Below are 20864 nucleotides of genomic sequence, written 5' to 3'. Positions count from 1 at the left end.
ATAGATACCAGCCCCCTAAATACACCAGATCCATGCATTATTCTCTGAGAAAGTAATGAAAATGTCAAAACAAAACTTTAAAGATAGTGAAAAATGTTTTGGATCCATCCCCTAATCCGGATCTGCACCAAAAATTAAAGATGTCTATTCTGGGTCACGACCTATCCTCCATCCAAGTTTCGTGGGAACCCATTCAGTAGTATGTTGTGTAATCGTGCTGACAAACCAACGGACCCAGGCGAAAACATATATATAAACATACAAGATTTTTGAAACATGACCTTTTCAGAATGGAGCGCATAGTTCCAGTTTTTGTGTGTACATAATGAAGAAAAACTGAAGATATTCACTGACACCAGAGGAAAAATGAAGGCTTTTTATTCAACGTAATATAAGACACCACAAACCACTACACAGTAGAAATATGATAAAAATATAAGGAAACACACATTGATATGAAAAATCAAAGAGATTGTAGATTTGTAGATTTTTGTTAAACAAACATGAAACATGAGAAAACATGAAAAAATATCCCACCTTACAAATATATATATATACTTGTTATATATAAAGTCTGATTAGCTTGTTCACAGTTACACTGCGTGAATGTGAGGATACAGCAGGTTTACAGTGAAAATAGTATGAAACTGTAACAAATTACAATGACAGCATTGAAGACTAAATGTGTATTATGGCAGGAGAGTTGAAAATATGTGCAGGGACAGTGTGATTTCATGGAGCAATGAAATTCTGCCGGTTTTCATTCATTCATTCATCATCACACAGCCACAAACTGCAGCAGCTAACATCACCGATCGATCAGAATTACCAAGTAAAGTAGACTATTACATTTAAGTTGTACGAGCTAAAAGGTTTAACAACTCAAGATTATCAGTCTACCTCACATGGTCATTTTGGGGTGATCATTTTCCTCAGTTTTTTTTTTAAAATAAAGTCACTTTGTCAGATTTTACAGTGTAATCAGTGAAATTTAAAGGTGAGAAGAAAACCATCAATGTCAGCACATCATGGTACATGTCTGCCCAACTCCTGTCTTTCAAATAACCCACACTGAAAGCATAATTAATGTTACACTGTAAATTAAAATGGTTGACTTTCAGTCAGGATACTGATAACCTCAGAAATACCAAGTAATACTTTATTACATTTAAGTTGTGCGAACTGAAAAGCTTTAACGACTTCAAAATGATTAATCGACCTTACATGGTAATTTTGAGGTATTTGGTGTCATCGGTTTTAGATTTGTACAGTGTAATCATCCATTGTAATTGTGTATTTTAGTTCATATTCAAGCTAAATATCATAAAGTGTAAACAGGAACGTATTAGAAGAAGAATCTTTGCATGTTTAAAACGGTTGATACAATTCATGAAAAAGGAAAATAATGCACTTTACATTGAAAATTTTCGAAAGCTGAATTTACTTTTTTTTTTAAATCGAGGAAACCGATTATCTCAGAATTACCAAGTAAAGATGACGACCACTTTAACAACTTAATTTTAATAGGCTACTTTACTTGGTGATTACGAGGTAATCGTTTCCTTGATTTCTTTAAGTAAAGTCACTTTGGGTCAGATTTTTTTACAGTGAACAACAAAAAAATACAACATGCAACATCTTAAATAAAAGTTTTTGGTTGTCAAATTAAATAGATTATTAAACACAAATAATGAAAGGCACTTGAAGAAGGTAACATTAAGTTTCATGACACAGATGCTTCTTGTGAAACTTTAAACCCCATTATTATGATGTAATGAGTTTTGTTTGCAGTTAGCACCTACATTACATCTGACAGTTTTGTTACAGACCTGGGATTTTGTATTTAAGACAGTGGTGGTCCACTCAGAAACTGTCAAATCGCACAAAATGACGATTTCTTCATAATCGTTTAAATAGTGAGAACGAGGTGTAAGATACATGTTTCATTATTGAGAAATATCATCATCATGAAACCATGTTCAGATGTTTTTTTAGCATTTATTATCGGAGCATGTGTTCGATGCTTTGGGGAAAAAAAGGCACTCCTGGATGAGGGTTTGTCTGGTAAGATATCAATAAGACATAGTTAGACAATCTGACTGTGAAATAACTCCTCCGGTCATTTCCAGTTGAGGTTGATCGTCTACTAAACATTATACATTAACCCAAAGCTTATACTTCCGACTCTGACTGAACCTTCTTCTGTTCACGTACGACGAGGAGGTCAATCATTAAAAGAAATGACTCATCACTGATGTCCAATCTCAAAGTTAAAGCTTGAGTTAGACTACATTTTGTTTCCAACCAAAGTAAACTCATTGTCCTCCAGTCAGTGATTAACTGCAGGTTTTTGGGTGTCCGACTACAGGAACTAGAGAGATCCCAGATTACCAGATAAATGTTGCCCTCCCGAAGATTATCTGCCCTCATTAGCCCGATTCAGCTTCGTGGACGTGGATCAAAGGCACCACTTATGATCTCTAAGAGTCGCCTGCTCCAAGAGAGTTAAAATAATGCCGACGCACTACTGATTAACCCACTTCTCAACCTGCAGAGATCAGACGGATCGTCCGAGCACTGATTCATGGGTAGAACATTAACCTGCAGCCCAGATCACATCAGTCACTGTCCTGCTTTTGATCACCTCTGCTAATGTCTGTTCAAAGATTTTACCTCAGAGACCGACATCACATGCTAACGTTTCTCATAACACTCTTTTCTTTCTGGCTCAGACAGGTTGTGTCACGGTTCAGAGGCTCTGCATTTAGATGATGTCTTCAGCCTGTTTGTGATGCATTTCATCAAAACATGTGGCCTTTAGCGGTTTCAACACAAATGTATTCAGCTAAAAAGTAAGTAAGCTAATGATTGCCTCTGCCACAGATGAGTAATACACTTAATCCATACAAACTCACTGACATTTATCAGAGATTGCAAGAGAAAAGGTGCAAAAACAAGGGATTATCATTTGTCTCTTTATCTTTGGCTGCATAGTCGACAGGACACATGATCACTCAGACCTGAATCAGATTAAATGAATTTAACCTTAAGTCAGTGGACAAAATCTCAGATTGTGATTGTACACTTTGCACAAAAGTGGTGTTTTCTTTCTAGGAGAAGTTTCGTAGTCCACAAAACATTTCGGGAGCTTCACAGCAAAGCAGCGCTGCAGCATTCTCCTCAACAACTGAGGTAGACTTTGTTTAAACCCTTTCTAGAGCCAAAATCATGTCTTTTCAGATCAATTTGGGATCTCTGGGCTTCCGAAGATTTGGATTACGCTGGACGAGCTGTAAGGAGCCATGTTATGTTTCTTTCTGTTGGCCCCAGCCACCTCAGATGTTTAGGATAAAATGCTGCGACGCTGTTTTGTGAAGCTCCAGAAGTGTTTTGTGGACGACGAAACATCACCTGACTTCCCATCGGCATGAGGGTGAGGAGATGACGACAACATTATCCTTCAAGATAATGTAAAGAGTCCTTTGGTAACACAAAAAGGATATACTTGTAATTTTATGATTGAAACTTTAAGACTGTAAATACGTTTCTTTACATCACTCAACACGACGTTTGCTGTATTCCTGCTCATGCCACTGAGGTCAACAAGGTTTCAGACGCAGGGTTGTCGAGGTTTAGTTTTTCCGGCAGCCAATCCTCAGCATCCAGGTCTATTGTGGAGGTCAAGGCTCTTTTTAATCTCTGGAGGTTGAAGAAGGAAACATAGAAACAAACAGGGAACTTTGTTCAAGCCTGTCGGCTCAGGCAGGCGAAAAAAATGGAAGTAGGGTGCAGTCACACAAAATCATTAAAACCCCTCTGAGAAACTTCTACTAAACTTTTGCCATGGCTGTTATACTCACCTGAAGAAGTGAACCTTTGTTGTTATAGATCTCTTGAATGGCTCCAAGTGGGATCCACACGATGGACACCAGTGAGACGCCCCAGCCCGCCCATTCAGCCCACAGTGGGTATGTGTACTTTTCATATTTAGCTGGAGAGTACTGGGCAATGCTGGAGAGCAGGATACACTATGGGGGGGGGGGGGGATAGTCTGAAATTTGTACTGATAATGCAACACGATTAATTGAAGCTTGAGCTGTGGTGATTTGAATTAAGATTAAGTTTAAAACCTCACCAGCACCAATACAGGACAGAAAAACCTCCAGCAGAGACGAAAGAAGATGTTTGGAGTTTTTCCGAGCATCCTCTTAATCATTAAGGAGATCTTCGAGACACCTGATGCAAAAGGAATAAAGCTCAGAGGTCTAAAGCGTTTACCACGAACAGGAAATCCAAAAAAACATTTGAACTTGTGAACTTTATGTGGATCTTACCAAAGACCCAGCAGACAGCTACAACTTCAAAGAAAGCCAGGAACATGAGGGAAACCACAGCGGTGTAGTGGTCCATCAGCTGAAACACATAGATACCTCCCTGTACAGGAAGGAGAAGAGAGAAAACAGAAGAGAAAGACCAACTCTGTCACTGGTGGTGTAGCTGTTACCCTGTAGGTTATCTCATATCCTCAAACTGTGCTTCTCTGAGAAGTAAAAGAGTTTCACTGTTACATATCTACCTTGGTAATGTGAGGAATCCCCAGAATGAAGAAAACGATGCACACAACGAGGGTCAGCAGCTCTTCTCTCTTCAAGTAGCGCAGAACTTCAGGTCCAAACTCGTCTTTTATGAACGTCACGGCGACCTCAGCTGTGGCAAACTGTGGCACACACACAACACAAAACTGTGTTTATGAAAGTTAAACCATTTGCCGTTTTCTCTTGATTTGTTGTGACTCTCAGACATTTGTTTATCTTTGTTTGAGGTGCAGTGTGACCATGACTACAGAGATGGGCGTCAAAATAAAAGTAGTTTAGTTTGTTGCACACAATAACTTTTGCCATTTTGCATCATAAGTACCTTTAATTTTGATACTTTAAATACATTTTGCTGGTAAAAAATTATGTACTTTTAATCAAGTAGAGTTTCTGAGTACTTCCATACAGGAAGAGGTGAGAAAATAAAAGGATAAACTATCTGAGTAATTAGCTTTTCGGACCTTAAAGTTTAACAGGAGTGGGATGTAAAAGTTAATACAAGGAAGAAAAACTTTACAGTAATTGTACATTTATGCTTGTAAGAGTCTGACAGTCAGTTTGGGTCAAAGGCACTTTATTTATTTTGATGAATAAATTCTGTGTGTAATCATTTCCAGACCATGGCCAAAAAAAATGACCACAGTTAAGTAAACAGTCACAGAGAAACAGTCTGTCTGAATGTGCACAGACAGAAATCCTCTGTATGTATGTTGAGTAATGACACATCCACTTTGCCCAATTTCCCCAAGAGCGTGCCTCTGACCTGACGACATCCGAGAGACAAACAATCTGTCTGACTTCTGTTTTATTGACAGGATGACAAATTTACAAAAAAAATAAAGATTCAAATGTGCAGTGCTTCATCATCATCATCATCATACTGTTCTCCTCCTCGGATGGTCTCACAATGTGCTTACAGGAGTGTTGAGAGATGTTTACCTGGCTGTCCAAGCCCAGACACAGCAGCATGAAGAAGAACAGAGCGGCCCACAGCTGAAAGACCGGCATAGTGGAGAGGACCTCCGGGTACACGACAAACACCAACCCAGGACCTGAACCAAGACACAGTTAAAGTGTTGTTAGTACGATGAGGTGCAAGATGTTTATTAATGAGCTTAGAGGTGGTGGTGTGCCGTCTTTTTTTTTACCTTTGGACAGAGCTAGGCTAGCCATTCTCCCCTGTTTGCACGCTAAGCTAAGCTAAGCTAAGCTAACCGGCTGCTGGCTCCAACAGGATAGTTTTACTTTGTAAATGATCTCAATGATCCTATTTTGTTTTTCATTAGACCTTCCTTGCCTGAACAACCAATTTATAAATGACATTTTGCAACCAAAGGATTCTTTTTATTGCAAACTGGATGTGAAGGATATTTTTCTCCGCAGCCACAGAAGAAGCAGCTGTTACAGGCTCAGTAATACTTCTCATGGTGTGTCAGCCGAAGTTCATGCGTGTAATCGGTGGAGTACCACTTTAAGAAACCGTACATTTACGCTATTTATCCTTGAGTGACCTGCACATGTCAAATACTCAAGGCAGACGAGCACATCTAAAAAAGCATATCTTGTTTTTCCATGGAAAGAAGGACAAAGTGCTCCCGGGAGGATGAAAAACCAAAACAAGTTCTTGCAGCTGACAGCAGAGTTCAGGACATATTTGTTTGTCCGTCTGTAAAACCCTGACATCATTTAATACATCACATAGAGTCCGCAACAAACAAACTCAGAGTGTGCTGCAATGGGCTTGATGCTTACCATCTGTTGCTATGTTGTCCACTGGGAGGTTGTGAATATGAGCCATGTAGCCAATAGCTGAGAAGATCACAAAGCCAGCCAGGATACTCGTGAATGAGTTGGTGACTGATACAATTAAAGCGTCCCTGAGAAAAGAAGGAGGACAAAATAATATTTTTCAGACACCACAGAAGTGACAAGTGACTGGTCGGTGAATAATGTTGGGCAGTTGAGGGTTTGTGGTTTATTTTGAGGCCTTCGTTGGTGCAATTACTGTCGTAAAACACCCTTCAGCTCTTCTGGAAACTAGTGATTCACTGCTGGCGAGCAGGGTAAAAATGTTGGTATCACCATGAAACTTCTCCAGACGATTACTCCCATTAACATTTTTAAGATTACAAGTTTTCTGACATCATTTGTTTAAATATGCAGATAAGGTTTTGTGTAAATAAGAACAGGAATGAAAACATTGGATAAAGTTTAAAATTCTTGTTTCATTTTGTTGACATATTAGCGTCATGTATTTTTTCACGCTGTCGGATATTAAAGAGCTGTTACTGCATCCTCTGGCTTTTATTTTGAAAAGAAAATGCACACTAAGCTACTTCCTCAATAAATGTAAACAATGCTTTCACCAGACTGGTTGTGTGGATGGTAGCGAGCCCATCAGACTGGGTTCATCTCAGTTCTCTGCAGGCTGAGAGTGACCTCCCTAGAGAGCAGCTCATGTGTATGTGTAACAGCCAATTTAGACAGAAGACTAAAACTGGAGCTACTTCCATAAACAATATGTCCACTTTGTTTCTCTGCTGCTGTGAGAAAAACAGCCACACACACACACAAACACACACACACTGTGATATATCTGAATTTTCTTTTAATTTTTGGTCCCCAAAAATAATGTGGCACATTTCATTTGACATGTATGTATGTATATGTAACTCATTTCGAGTGGTGCACATATAACAAAAGCAGTTTTCCACATAGAGAATTAATTTTTACCTGAGGATGTTGTTGTTGAACTTGTTGTAACTAGCCATTGATACCATGGAGCCAAATCCTATTCCAATGGAGTTGAACACCTGGGCAGCTGCATTAACCCAAACCTGTCATGGAGGTGAAGCACAGCAAAGAGAAAGAGAGAGATTTTCTTGATTTAGTTTTTTTAAAGGCCCCACAGAAACCTGTTTTCCTCCAAGATGCAAAACACTTTCAACCAAACTTGGATCATCCTTGTTTTATTCACATGAGATGAGATTTCGATATGTGTGAGCTCTTCTTACACATTATTTTGAGATGCTAAGTCATTATATTAAGAAAGTTTCTTACATTTTGTGATGCTGTGTCATTATATTGAGAAACTAGGCCATAAGTCATGATTTTGAAATAAGAATTCATTTTTTATTTATATAGAAAGTCATTAATTCGAGAAGTCATTATTTTAACAAAGTTTCTCATTATAATGACTTATAGTTTCTTATTTATTTATTTATTTTTGGCTGGAATGGGCTTCCACAGTGCACAAATTGGGATTTAGCAACATTTGAATCAAAATGCGATCACAGCTGTGGGGTTGTTTGCTGGTGTTCAGTCAAATCTAATACAACTCAAACAATTGACTTTTTGAGTGTGTTTGAGTGTTTCTCTTTAACTTTATTTGATTGCACATCAAATTTCTCACTGCACAGGTTCACTGACATTTGTATTTATAGTTCTAAACCTGAGTTGGGCTATTCTCGGCTCAGTAAGGGAGCACTCTGTACCGTATCCAGGCATGTTTGACCCCCCAAAGTCCGGTTTGTTTGACTGGTGTGAGCACTTTCTTGGCCCTGGCGCGGTAATTGGAGGTGTGCTTCAGCAAAGTACGGTTTCTGTTGCACAAACACAAGCATGCAACGTGCACGTGTCATATAATCGGCACAAATATTCCTCTCCACAATCATTTAACAACAATGGCGGCAAAGGTTCACGTTGGTCCAATGCCAAGCTTGAGTGTTTCCTCGAAATTTGGACAGAAACCAGTTAAGCCAGTAAAGTTACAGTCATGTTCTCCGTGTTTCTTGTGAACTAAAGGGCGCTTTACGATGACGTAAAGTCATGCGGCCCGGTTGGGGCTGGAGCAATACGAGTACAGGCCAGCAGGGGGACTGGGGGGGGTGGGACAATCGTGCTTCGTCACAGTACGGAGCAACTGGGCCAAGTGTGAGTGCGCCCTAAGTAAACAGCTTATTTTTGTCTTGTGCAACTAAGAGGTCCAACAAATCTGTCTGTAGATGTGCCTGACTATTTTGGGAGATTTGAAGCTCTGAATTTTATCTAACATCAGAGGGAAACTATCACTCTAGTGTGGCTTTCTGTCCTGAAATGTTATTGTGGTAGCGGCTCTTGTCCTGAGTTCAACCTAAAGAGTTTATCGAGTTTATCCCTGCGTTGACCTCTTCCCTTCTTTCCTCTCGCAGCTCTGGCTTCGGTTATGTTTAAGGCTTCAGCAAACACAAGATAAGAGTCTATTCTGTGAAAAGGGAGGCTTCAATACAAACAAAGGTGATTTGTATAACATCCCTTGATTTCTCACACAAACAGAAGTTAAATATAACATTAATACCATTTATCAACCTCTACTGTTGCCTTTCAGGTGAGCTTACTTGTTGTGATGTTTGGTGTGTGATTATGAGTCTCACCTTCACTTCAAATAGTTTGCTCCAGACGGGTGTCAAAAAGTAGAGGATACCGTTCTTCGCTCCAGGGAGTTGCACATTATTAATGAGCAGGGCAAACAGGATGAAGTACGGAAATACAGCGGTGAAATACACAACCTGTGTGACACAAACGGTGAAAAGCAGAAACTGATCAACGCGCCGTGAAGTTGCAGGAGTTGAGCTTCTGCGGCCAGTGAGGATGATTTGATTTGGTTCAAAGAAGGTTATTTTATCAAACTTTAGGTGATGAGTTACTGTACAGCATATCAAATTAAATCAAAGAAACATGCATGTTGTTAGAATATCCAGTCGTCACTGTGTCATTCTCTCGTTCTCATTTGAGTTGGCTGAGCAAACAGTTTTGTTTTGTATCTGAAGCTTGTCTGTGTGCAACAAAAGTGTCCCACCTGCAAAAGAAATAACACATAAGGTAGAATATGGTGAATAACCATTTAAAAATACACTTTAAGATGCAAACTTATCATTTTAGATGTCATTCTGGGAAACATCAAAGATTATAAACTATATTCCAGTAATCTGCATGAAAATGAAACGCTTCCCTGTAAACCTCCTCCTCTACACATATTAATTGTGACAAAGTGTCACAGGATATAATTAAAGAATGGGACCAACGAAACATTCACCGTATCAAAACAGTGCATAAACACATCTTGCAGAAAAAAGCAGCCGTTATTCTAACCTTGCCGGTGGATTTGACTCCTTTAAATATGCACAAATACACAATGACCCAGGAAAAAAGGAGAAGGCCGAAGAGTTCCCAGCGAATACCACCAGCTTCGTCAATGCCGTTCGTTTTCTCCAGAAGCCTGTGACTGGGGGGAAAAAATGGAAAAAGAAGTGTTAAAAAGACAAACAGCCTCCTTAAAGCCAATGAAAACTTGGTTTCAAACCTTAGAGAAGTATTTCTGGGCTGTATACACACTTAAAAGATGAAATCGATTTGAATTTTATTCTACACGACCAGCGAAAACAGCTGAAAGAAATGGACTGTGGTGTTTTTCCTTTTGCTCATAAGGTTAAAAAAAACTACAATAACCAGAATGCAATGCGCCACACCAGACTAATAAACACTCCCGCTGATGGGTGACGTGGTGTAAGTTGGACTGTGTGCGTGAAGTTTTAAAAATAATTGTCAGTTGCCTCGTAACATAAACCTAAACACAACTGTCAACAAATTTTGATTCATATGTTGCTAAATATATTATAGACACAACAACACACCACATGATTTTAGTGACGGCGTCTTCCTCCACTGAATGTAGGACACGTTGCCATAAACAGTGTAATTGTTGGACCCCGACCTGTGCTCATTTTATGGTGCCGATACTGATACGATTATAAAAATTCTGATGATGATAGATCGGCTGATATACACGTTTATGGGAAATGATCCCTAAAATGACATTAGCGCATTTAAACAGTTAACTTTTAGGGCATTTAGCAGACGCTTTTGTCCAAAGCACCTCATGATATATCTGTGATAGGCCAATATTGGTCGATAATATCGGTCAGGGTCTAGTTTCTACATTTCTGCGGTTGAAAATGAAGGAATCTTTTCTCACTCAAAGAACTGCTGGCTGGCAGACTGCAGGTGAGTGTTGTTGCCCGGAAAACCGCTGGAACAGTTTCCGACTTCGTTCCAGGTGTTGTTGCAGGACGTCCAGGGGAGGGTGGCTCCGAACGAGTTGAGCAAATAGTAAAGTGCCCAGCTCATGAGCACATTGTAGTACGTGGAAAACACAAAGGCGATAACAACTGTGGCCAGACCAACACCTGCAGAGTGACACGTAGGGGGGAAGGAGACACAAAGTGAGGGACGGATCTGCCGAAGTGATGCCATCTGTGTGGAAGAAGTTTTAGCCTACACTTCTTAAAAACTGTTCTGCGGGGGAAGGGTCAACTATTTGGGCCTGGGATTGTAATTAGGGCTATATTTTACATCTAACAAAAAGTTAGAGAACAGAGAAAAGCCAGTGTCTAATCTCTGGGCAGCGGTGGCCAAGATGAAGTCAAGCAAAGCTCGGCCACACATAAAAGGCATTCCTGGAGCAATGGATTAAACATTCCTCTCTGTCATTTGTCCTGTGAGTACAACAGGCCCTCGCTCAACTGAATAAAGGTGAGATCAAAGTCCTCCGACAAATGTAAATTATTCAGTCTATTTACACCTGTGGTTGTCTGCTGCGTTATCGCATTTCAGGTTGGGGTGTGTATGCTTGCATATACGATATGTGCGTTCCTAGTTTTTGCACCTGTCTCCTCCTGAGCAGTGACTCAGCAAAAAGAGCTCAGCAAGTAGAGGCTCATTATTGTGACGGAGGACACTTCAGTGAAGTGGACATGGAAGATTAAACATGAACCTTTTTAAATACAGGAAAGTATCCTCAATAAGCAGCCTCGATAGACATTTTCCACTGCTTGCTTCTTCCGTTTAAAACTGCTACTTCTGGAATAACTGCTCTACTTTTTGCTCTATCTGACACATAGATAAACATTTTGCGAAATCTGCGTATCCACTGACTTGCTAAGAGACTCTTAGCTTAGCACAAAGACTGGAAACAGCTGGAAAAAGCTAGCCTTGCTCTGTCCAAAGGTAACAAAATCCACCTAGCAGCACCTTTAAAGCTCACTAAAGCCCTGTTCATATTACAGCGGGCTTAATGTGATTTAAAAATGAGCCTGCGGAATAAGAAAAATCTATATTTCACATGAATTTACTGACATTATCTTTGGATATGATGTCAAGGCTCGGGGTGACATCAACATCTCAGAGGCAGACACATGTTCCTCAGCAGCCAAATTAATAAAATAGTTCAGTGATTCCCTAACAGTGGTACGAGCTCCACCGGGTGGTACGCACGAGTCCAAAGACCATAAACTGTAATTCAATTTCATCTGAGTACGGACAAAAGTGATATATACACATAGAGTATATACACATCCCATAAATAAAACAAGTATTTGTTAAATTTCAGCTGTGCCTAGCCACGTAGGTTGAACGTGGTGCATATAGTTAGCTAGCGAGCGAGCTAGTAAGCCAACTGTTCCCAGTCTTTATTCCCGACTAAGCTAACTGGCTGCTAACTCGAGCTACTGACCCTCCCATACAGCAAACAAGCAAATAAGCTAATTTCCAAAAAACGTTGAACGTTTCCTTTACATATCACTATTCCTAATCTTTCTCATCGTGTTATCATTGCCATGTTTGTTATTTAAGAATGACAGAGACGTGTTCTGCCACTGTCTCTGAAGGAAGTGGCTCTGTTTTTCAGCAGTTTATGAAAACGCTCCTGTCGAGATTTTCTTTACTCGACTGGAATGCCACGCTCCGCCGGACCCAGTGTCAATATCTGGTAAATGGGAGGACAGGCGGCTGAAAAACAGTTCTGTGTCATCATAATGACAGAGCCAAAAGGAACCCCCTCTCCAAGCTCCAGGATCAGCAAGAACTACTGTGTGCAATCCACAACAAGCACTCCTTCCTTTGTTAACGCCTGCTGACTTATTTTGCTTTGCAAATCTAGCTTATGCGGTCGACTGCTCTGCTGGTACAAACCCCAAGTGGGGAAGTGATTTGTCATTTTAAACTGGCAAAACATTGCCGGCTGTTGGACTCGAAAACAAGGCAGAGCAGACAAAGATGGAGGGAGTCGGTGAGAGCTATCCTCCTCTGTCTCTTTTGTTTTTACTAATGTATTACCTTGTCATACCTCACCTGTTCACTGACACAAAATTTGAATTTTTCCAATCAAAACTCCACATTTCTATGCTTTGATTAAGCATATTGCAGTAAATTAAACATGAGCATATTTTGTTGATTTGTGATAGATATGTGCAGGGGCATCTAAATCAGGGATCACAGGTTCATCACAGCAAACTGCACTGAGTTGCACAGTGAAATCATTCAAAAGAACATACAGAGAAAAACTACCTGCTTTTGGACCTTGTTTAGCACAGATCATTAACCAGGAAGAAATGAGCGATAAATCAAGTGAGGGACCCATACGTTTTGACCGGGTAGATAATCTCTGTTATTAAGGAGATAAGAAAACTATGGAGAAAAATCTTCAGTTAGAACAAGACAGGCAGCATATTCACTTCACACCCACAAGTATTGATTGTTGATGGCTGGGCTCTTGTTTGGTTTGATCAGTAATCGGTTAGATGAGCTGCCGATGCTCTCTGAGTCCAACACTTTTCAGCTCAGTCATACGTTTGATTTTACGATTTCACAAGGAGCTTCTGGCGTGTGTGATTTTTTTTTCCACAAGCACGGCAAGCTGTTAAACAAACATCTGAATGATTTGCCTGATTATTTGTTTTGAGAGCTAATGTGGACTGGGAGAGCACGTCTTCGGTCGTTTGACTTAATCATCATACAAATAAATCAAATTCAAGGTTACTGAGCAAAATGGTCAGTTGATTTTAATGATTTCTTTCTGAATGATACGCATTCAATGTTTATTGCATATTTTAAAACAATCAAGATAAATAAGTCAAAAGAGAAAAGGGATTGAACTGTTAGTGCAACAAGTTCTCATCCATCAACATGTGAAAACAATTTGTTTATCAAGACAGAAAAAAGGGCAGATTTCATTTCAAAGAGAAAACAGAGCACTCCAGCCTGCAGCACAGACCTCTTACATGATCGGAAAACATTAAAAACATCTAGTTTGGATTTCCAGATAAGCATCAAAATATACTAATACAGAAACACATGGCATGAACACAAAGTGAAAATGTTCATGAAGCCCTGTCTCGCAATGAAAGACCTCAATGACAGACATAAACTGACACAATCACATACAGTTATCTAACTGCACACACATTATCTCTTTTGAAAAGTAGACTCACTGGCTAGTCAATATATAACTACTGACACAACCCATCCACGGCTGACATGAGTGAATAGTTGTAACGGCTTGTTACAACCAGAATAGAGATTTGTTCTCCTCTAAAGCTTTTTGTTCTTTGGTTGAGACCCATGAAGAAAAACCTTAAAACTGAAATACTGCTCTTACTTGAAAAGCATACATCTTATATATACTGTAAAGATGTTGGATGTTAGAGGTATATATTATAATTTGCTGCAATTTATGCTGTGCAGGAAACAACAGCTTCAAATTATACAAGACTGCTGAATAACCTCTCACCTGAAGAGAGGAGGACTGTCTGTCAGTTCGTCTCCACAGGCTTTTACAAGTAAGATTTAATTGCACAGAAAAAGTACCTGTACTTTGTACTCTGATGCAATGTGCATACAGTATTACAGTTTGTATGGGTTTTCTTTATGTTCCTGTGCTCAAATGCATGTGTTTTTTTGTTTTTTTTAGCAAAACCTCCATTCCAAAAAAAGTTGGGACACTTTGTAAGTCATATATAAAACAAAAAGTGATCATTAGCTCATCCTTTCTGACGTATTCTCAAATGAAAACAGTACAAAGATCACCCAAGTTCACCCAAAAATGAACCCTCACGTCGAAGGAATGATGGGTAAAGTTTCAGCGTCCACAAAACATAGCTGTGGATTTGTTTTTTTTAAAAAACAACTGAAAAATAAAATTAAAATGCCTCCACACCACTTGTCCTGCATAACCCAAGTCTCTGGAAGCCCCAAGATCCCAAAGTGATTTAAAAAGACAGACATATTTAGGCCCTGGATGCGTAGTCAAGCTTGTGCACTCGTTTCAGACGGCATCCAGCTAACGCTTTTAGCTTAGCAGCTACAGTGATGATTTCGACCAAAAAAAGATCTAAATAACATCTTTTCGAATAGATTTGGGATCTCAAGGGCTTCCGGAGACTTGGCATTTGCCGGTTGAGCTGTATGGAGCCATTTCATGCTTTCATCCATTGCTTTTTTACACTTCAAAACAAGTCCCCATCTACTTCAGCTATTTGGGAGAATGCTGCAACGCCGTTTTTGCTGTGAAGCTCCAGAAAATGTTTTGTGGACGACAAGAATCCCACTTTCCATCGATACGGAGGTGAGCAGAAAATGACTGAATTTTTCATTTTTGGGCGAACTTATCCTTTGACTGGTTACTGGTATCATGATTGGGTGAGAGGAGGTATCCTCAAAACGGCTCAGTCGTTCACAAGTCAGGATGTGGTGAGGTTCGCCACTTTGTAAAACACATGACTGTGTAAAGGATATTGCTACATGGGCTCAGAAACAGTTTTGATAGCTTTCAGTTTTCTATTGACATTTTACACAGCGTCCCAACTTTATTGGAAACATGTTGTACAACTAACAGCAACGAGTGCTCACGTTCACATCGTATTTATTGCTGATAATCTACTATAGGAGTCATAACTGTGAGTTATTGCTTCATTTCTACTGACTCAGCCCTCAACAAACTATTCTGTTATCCACAGCTACAAACTCTTTTATTTTCATTTTAAAATGTTAATGTATAGACATAAAAATGTATCATCCTTGTGATCTGAATGAATTGATATTGTTCGTACCATTTATATACCAAATGTGATGCCTCGTCCTCTCCAGAAATTGTCTACTTAAAAAATGTGGAGGTCTTTGTTTACATACTGTATTGATCAGCTGGGATTTCTGGGAAAGATGGTTAATAATTCACTTTTTTGGCAGGTAATTTGTTCAACAATGGCTTGTAGCAACATTTTGATGGTAACTATACAAATAAATTGCTATCAAACCAAAAAATTCCTGCCACATTTTCATTGCCCTTTCATGATAAATAAGGATGTTTTCCCACCTCCATGATGAAATCATCCTTTTGATGATTAAATCAGGGTGGAAGAGACACTTCTGATCATATCTGAGTCTACAAGAGGTTTTCTTGAGAGGATGCACCCATTGGTTTTGTATACAAAAACTTTATATCTGACACAGAGTGAAGGACTTAACAACAATAAATTGTCTCTTTGCAGGACTCAAACAACAATGTGAAACTGAAGGTAAACTCATCAGGTGCTCGTCAGCGACCCCTCGGCCTGGAGAGTCACTCACCTTTGAACAGGGGACACATTTTGGCGAAAGCATGCACGGGACCTAAACGAGTGTACTGCCCAATAGTATACTCCATGAAGAGCAGAGGGAAGCCACACAGGACCACCATGATGAGATAAGGGATCAAGAAGGCACCTGAATCAGAAGAACAGAGAGGAACAGTGGGTGGCTCATAGTACAAGCAGCTACTAACTAGCAGTCAAGTATGTGCAGTCGTGCTTCTTTAGATATGATGTGGTAGCTGCTGTATCATTGATTGGATAAAGCATGCTTACAGTGCATAATGATTTTATGATTGGTTAATGCATTTATAATGCTGAACAAATCGCTAAATACTGTAACTATGTTCAGCTCAGTGAAAATGAAGCTCGTGTTTAACAGCAGGACACTTACTCCAGTGGGCTGGATTTTGCTGAGTCATTCTCAGTTACAACAGAGATGATGTCTTGACTCAGTCTGTCTGTGTAATGATTACTAATAAACATACAGCGATAGGCTCTTCTCTAATGCTGTAGAACATTTTAGTGGAAATACTTTGACGTGACATGACTTGGCACGCATCGCCCCAACTTGCTTGATATGTACCTGAACAAGTTCTATAGTTCACAGAACAGATGGATGGAAGACGTTATAGATCAGTATGGAAGATAAACACCACATTGATGCATGTGATGACTGAGGCTATTTATGAAAATGCATTTGTGTAGCTCATATGCTCATGTGACTGCTTGCTTTCTTGCTGCAGATATTAGGGGTTGTGTAAGAAAAGGACTCTTATATATTGTAAACATGGCAGTCAGAGTGGTAGCTCACATAAGTTTGGTTAACCTATTTTTTTGTTGTTTTTGTGTGTGTTTTCATTCACTTGATGACTTAAATTCAGTTGAAAAGTCGTTTATTTCCACTTTAAGTTTCTTTGAGTCACGCTCGATTTCAAACCTTATATTTATGTTCCACATCTTTCAAACAATATGAGTCGTATTCAACTTTTAAAATCTCATTCATTCTCGCGTCTAACTAGCTACTGCTGTAGCTGCGTTATTTTAGATCACGCTACCTCGCTCGGCACGACCCGCCCTACTCTGCCTCTGATTGGCTACATTCTGCCCGTTAATTACATTACATTAATGTAAGATTTAGTCACTGATGCTCTTATTTTGCACATTATTATGGCTTTTTAAGTATTTGTATTATTGTTTGTTGTTTTGCACCCACAGACCACAGCAAATTCCTTGTATGTGTAAACTTATGTGGCAATAAATGCAATTCTGATTCTGATTAAGTAATGTGCATGTGCAACCCTCACCAAAGATTGAACAGAGGCCAGATGTCTCACTCTGTAGCTAAAACGGAGCATTCAAGACACAGTGTAAAAAGGGACGCTGCGGCAAGGCACCATATGAGAAAAATAATGTGTTTTCTGAAAATTAAAGAATGTAAACCTATTCTACCAGGACCCCCAAAAATAAAAGTAAGAACCTGAAAATTAGCATCATATGACCTCTTTAAAGTTTAGACTCTCCCCACTGACGCAGGCTGCTTTCAGTGTCTATTTTGGTGGCTCTACAACAGCAATGTCCTTAAGTAGCCTTTTGCAAAAGAGACAGCTATTTCACATTTTGTATAAAAATGTGTAATCAGACAGGGGTGAGGCTCCCTCAGTCTCACCTCCACCGCTGCGGTAGCACAGGTAGGGAAACCTCCACACATTGCCCAGCCCCACCGCGTACCCCACCGACGCCAGGACGAACTCCAGCCGCCCACCCCATGTGGGTCTGTGCGCCTGTGCTGCCGCCGTCTTCCCGGCGACCACCTTCAGATCGGATGGCTTCTCATCACACGGTATCTTTGAATTGTCTTCACCGACCTCCATCGTAGTTTAATATCAGTGATGAGGGTGCAAGTGGCTGCTTTGTGTTCTCACTGCGCGTTTCTGTCTCCTGTCTCCGAGGACAAAAAAGCACAAATCAGAGAACAGACTGCATCGATTCCGTTTAAACTCGAGTGAATGAGCCTCCTCAGGTGTACAAAATCCTCTGTGTGATGATCTCACAACACCGGAATAAACTCCCGCCAGGTCCGTTACTTAACAATGATTCATGGTTTGTCAGTGAACGCGTAAATTCAGCGCCGTGGAGCCAGTGAGGAGCGCGGCGCACGGTAACACAATGACCGGCTACATACACGTGCAGAGCGGCCGGCACGTCTGTTCCTCATTCAGCCAACTCAGTCTGCTGCTGTGACATAAGTGCAGATGTCCTTTTCCACTCACACCGACCCGGCTGCTGTCAAGCAAGCGGGGTTGAGGCGGGCCCCCCCTCCAAAATAAAAGCCCAGTAGTACGCGTGAGTCAGTATGGGAGCAGATATGTGTGTCAGCAGGCCAGGAAAACACACTCTATAGTAAGGCTGCACCTCATATACTTAAGTAACGATTGACTTCTGCAGGATGCATCATAAATCCCTGAAGCTCACCATTAAAGGGGCAATATGTAGTTTTTTAAATAACAGAATAACCAGAGGAAAATAAGGTCCCCGTAACACTGTTTGAAGCTAGAAAGGTGGCAGGGTCCGCCACATATAAACAGAAAAGTCAGTATGAGTGTTTATGAAAGCACTGTGTCATGACCTTTGTAGAAGAAAATTATTTTACTGTTATTATATCATTTTGTTGTATTTTTCTTTGTGCGATTGTGGCGTCTTCCCTTCTAACATGACAGTGACCTCAGACCACTTTACATTGATTAACAGACACAGATAAACAGACATTGATTAACAGATCTCTGTGGTTACATAAGACCATCCCTGTGAGGCGTCACACCAGAGTCTCAGCTGCTCCTCCTCCATAAATACAATAGTAATCTAAGTACACTGAGGTGTAATCTATTCCACCCATGAAGCCTGTTATTCAGTTAGCCTTTTGCCTTGAAACAATTGCACGTTGAGCCCATGAATATCTACTCAGACTTGAGGATTTCCCAGATGCCCTCCCCCAAACCTATTTCTTCCTGTTACCAGTGACCAGGAAGTTACTTTGCTCTTGATGAACTGCAATAATAAAAATGATTCTTGTGCACTGATGCACGAGTATAACAACATTTATCCCTCATCAATACACATTACACCATGAAAAGACATGAATGCATCATTTATTCTTTGTGTGCCAGTTCTTTTAAACATTTCAGCAAGAAGCTGACACGCTGAATGTTGACGGAAAGATGATTTACACAATACTTCCTTTTTTCCGCTCCTCTCATCCTCCTCCTGACCTTCCCCCTCGCCTGCTTTCCTGTCCTCCTCCTCCTCCAAACCCGCTCCTACTCTCTACCAGTGTTTCATTGCAAATATGGGATCTTCTTTCATTGATATTACAGGTCTGAAAGCACAAGACACAACAGGTGAGGGCATGAAAACTGACACATCTTTGAGGTGTAAGTGAGCGCGTAACTAAGCGTGAGGTTTGAATAACACCTGGCTCGGGGGGGATGAGAGCTCAACAGGTATGGCAAATAGAAGGACTGCTGATTTAGATGATGTTTTCCTTTGTGCCAATCATATCAGTCACTCCCCTTTTCTCTACCCCGGCTCTTCCTGTCATCATCTCCAGCTGTTCTGTCACATAAAAAGACACACGACTCTCCACAAACAGAAAAAAATGATTAACTGCAAGCTTATCAGGAATATCCTCCTGATTACATTTTCACTACACTGCTCTGTTTACTCCTCCCAGTTACACCTTTTCCATTATTTGACTGTGGTGTCAGAAACAAAAGGCACACTTCTGAGAAATGGGTGTTCCAGGTATCTGAACAGCAAGTTACACGACTTTTATACAGAATAAAATCTCCTTTTTTTTCTTTAAATCCTCACCTCAAATGCAAAACAAGCTTCTTTATCAATACAGCTCACCAAACCATAAATGTAGTTAGTCAGTGTTAATTAATAAAAGAATTACATTAACAAATATATAAATCAGGCTATACTACTGTCACTGACGGAGTTATTGGCATGATTTCTCACTTGTTTAAGAGTAAAAACAAACAAAATATATGACTTTGTGATTTGATAATTCATGCGAGTATGAGTTAAATCATGTGTGGTAGCTCAGCTTTATACAGTTTGTCTCATACAGAATCACGTATCATCCAGTCAGGAACGGACATGAACAAGGTCCACATCTTATCTTTACCTCCAGACAGAGTGTTTGCATAGGTATGCAAAGTGCGGAGGACAATGAGGCTCTCTCGGGTCAGCTAACCATGAGCATACAATAAACATTCCTTCACATACATGAGTTTCTCCCACAGATGTAAAGAAGGGTGGACCGGGGCTGCTTGTCACACTGGTTATACCTCCAACACCAGAGGGCGCTCATTAACAGCTGGATGTGCCATTTATTGTTCTGGGGTGGCTTTGCTCTTTGCAAAAGCCTATCAGTGACAAAATCTAACCTATGTGGAACCAGTCAGTTTGGTTTATAAATGTTATATTTAAAGAATGAGCATTTATAGATCTCAGCTTGATTTATGCCAAAAATATGTGTGGCACAGTTATGGACAAACATTCACAGACCAAGCTCTACTCGATGGACAGGACAGATGTATCAGGCCGTCCTTTAGAGAGGATAACTCACATACTAGAGGCCAAACAGCAAACTGTTTCTTTGTTGTTTTTTGTTATTTCTTGATGTTAAAAAAATATTTTATTGCAATTATTTTTGTAATGATTCATTAACAGTGTTGAGCAAGTTACTTTCAAAATGCAATATATTACATATTACTAGTCACCTCTATTTTAAAGTAATATATTACGTTTCAATATTACTGTCTGC

The 20864-nt window shown here is 40.0% G+C and overlaps 1 protein-coding gene across 3 annotated transcripts; it reads right to left on the bottom strand.

Annotated features, from left to right (window-relative positions):
• Nucleotides 1-361: 361 nt before the first annotated feature.
• LOC140995882 (sodium- and chloride-dependent GABA transporter 1) lies at nt 362-18250 on the bottom strand. Of its 3 annotated transcripts, none has more exons than XM_073466033.1 (13): nt 17703-18250; nt 16035-16169; nt 10609-10819; nt 9726-9858; nt 9008-9142; nt 7329-7432; nt 6348-6472; nt 5535-5647; nt 4577-4717; nt 4335-4434; nt 4136-4236; nt 3861-4028; nt 362-3699 (listed from the first exon to the last, which is right to left on the bottom strand). In XM_073466033.1, exons 1-13 carry the CDS (start codon nt 17905-17907, stop codon nt 3586-3588), a joined length of 1785 nt encoding a protein of 594 aa, XP_073322134.1. In that variant the 5' UTR covers nt 17908-18250; the 3' UTR covers nt 362-3585. The 3 variants fall into 3 exon arrangements, with proteins under 3 accessions (XP_073322134.1, XP_073322135.1, XP_073322136.1); XM_073466034.1 differs by lacking the exon at nt 17703-18250 and adding an exon at nt 12978-13074 and having other exon boundaries at nt 16035-16163; XM_073466035.1 differs by lacking the exon at nt 17703-18250 and adding an exon at nt 12978-13097 and having other exon boundaries at nt 16035-16121.
• Nucleotides 18251-20864: the final 2614 nt, after the last annotated feature.

Source organism: Pagrus major, chromosome 5 (assembly GCF_040436345.1).
Source record: "Pagrus major chromosome 5, Pma_NU_1.0".
In the NCBI taxonomy this organism is placed as follows: domain Eukaryota; kingdom Metazoa; phylum Chordata; class Actinopteri; order Spariformes; family Sparidae; genus Pagrus; species Pagrus major.
The sequence above is the reverse complement of the archived record's forward strand: the minus strand, read 5'-3'. Positions and strand labels throughout refer to the sequence as shown.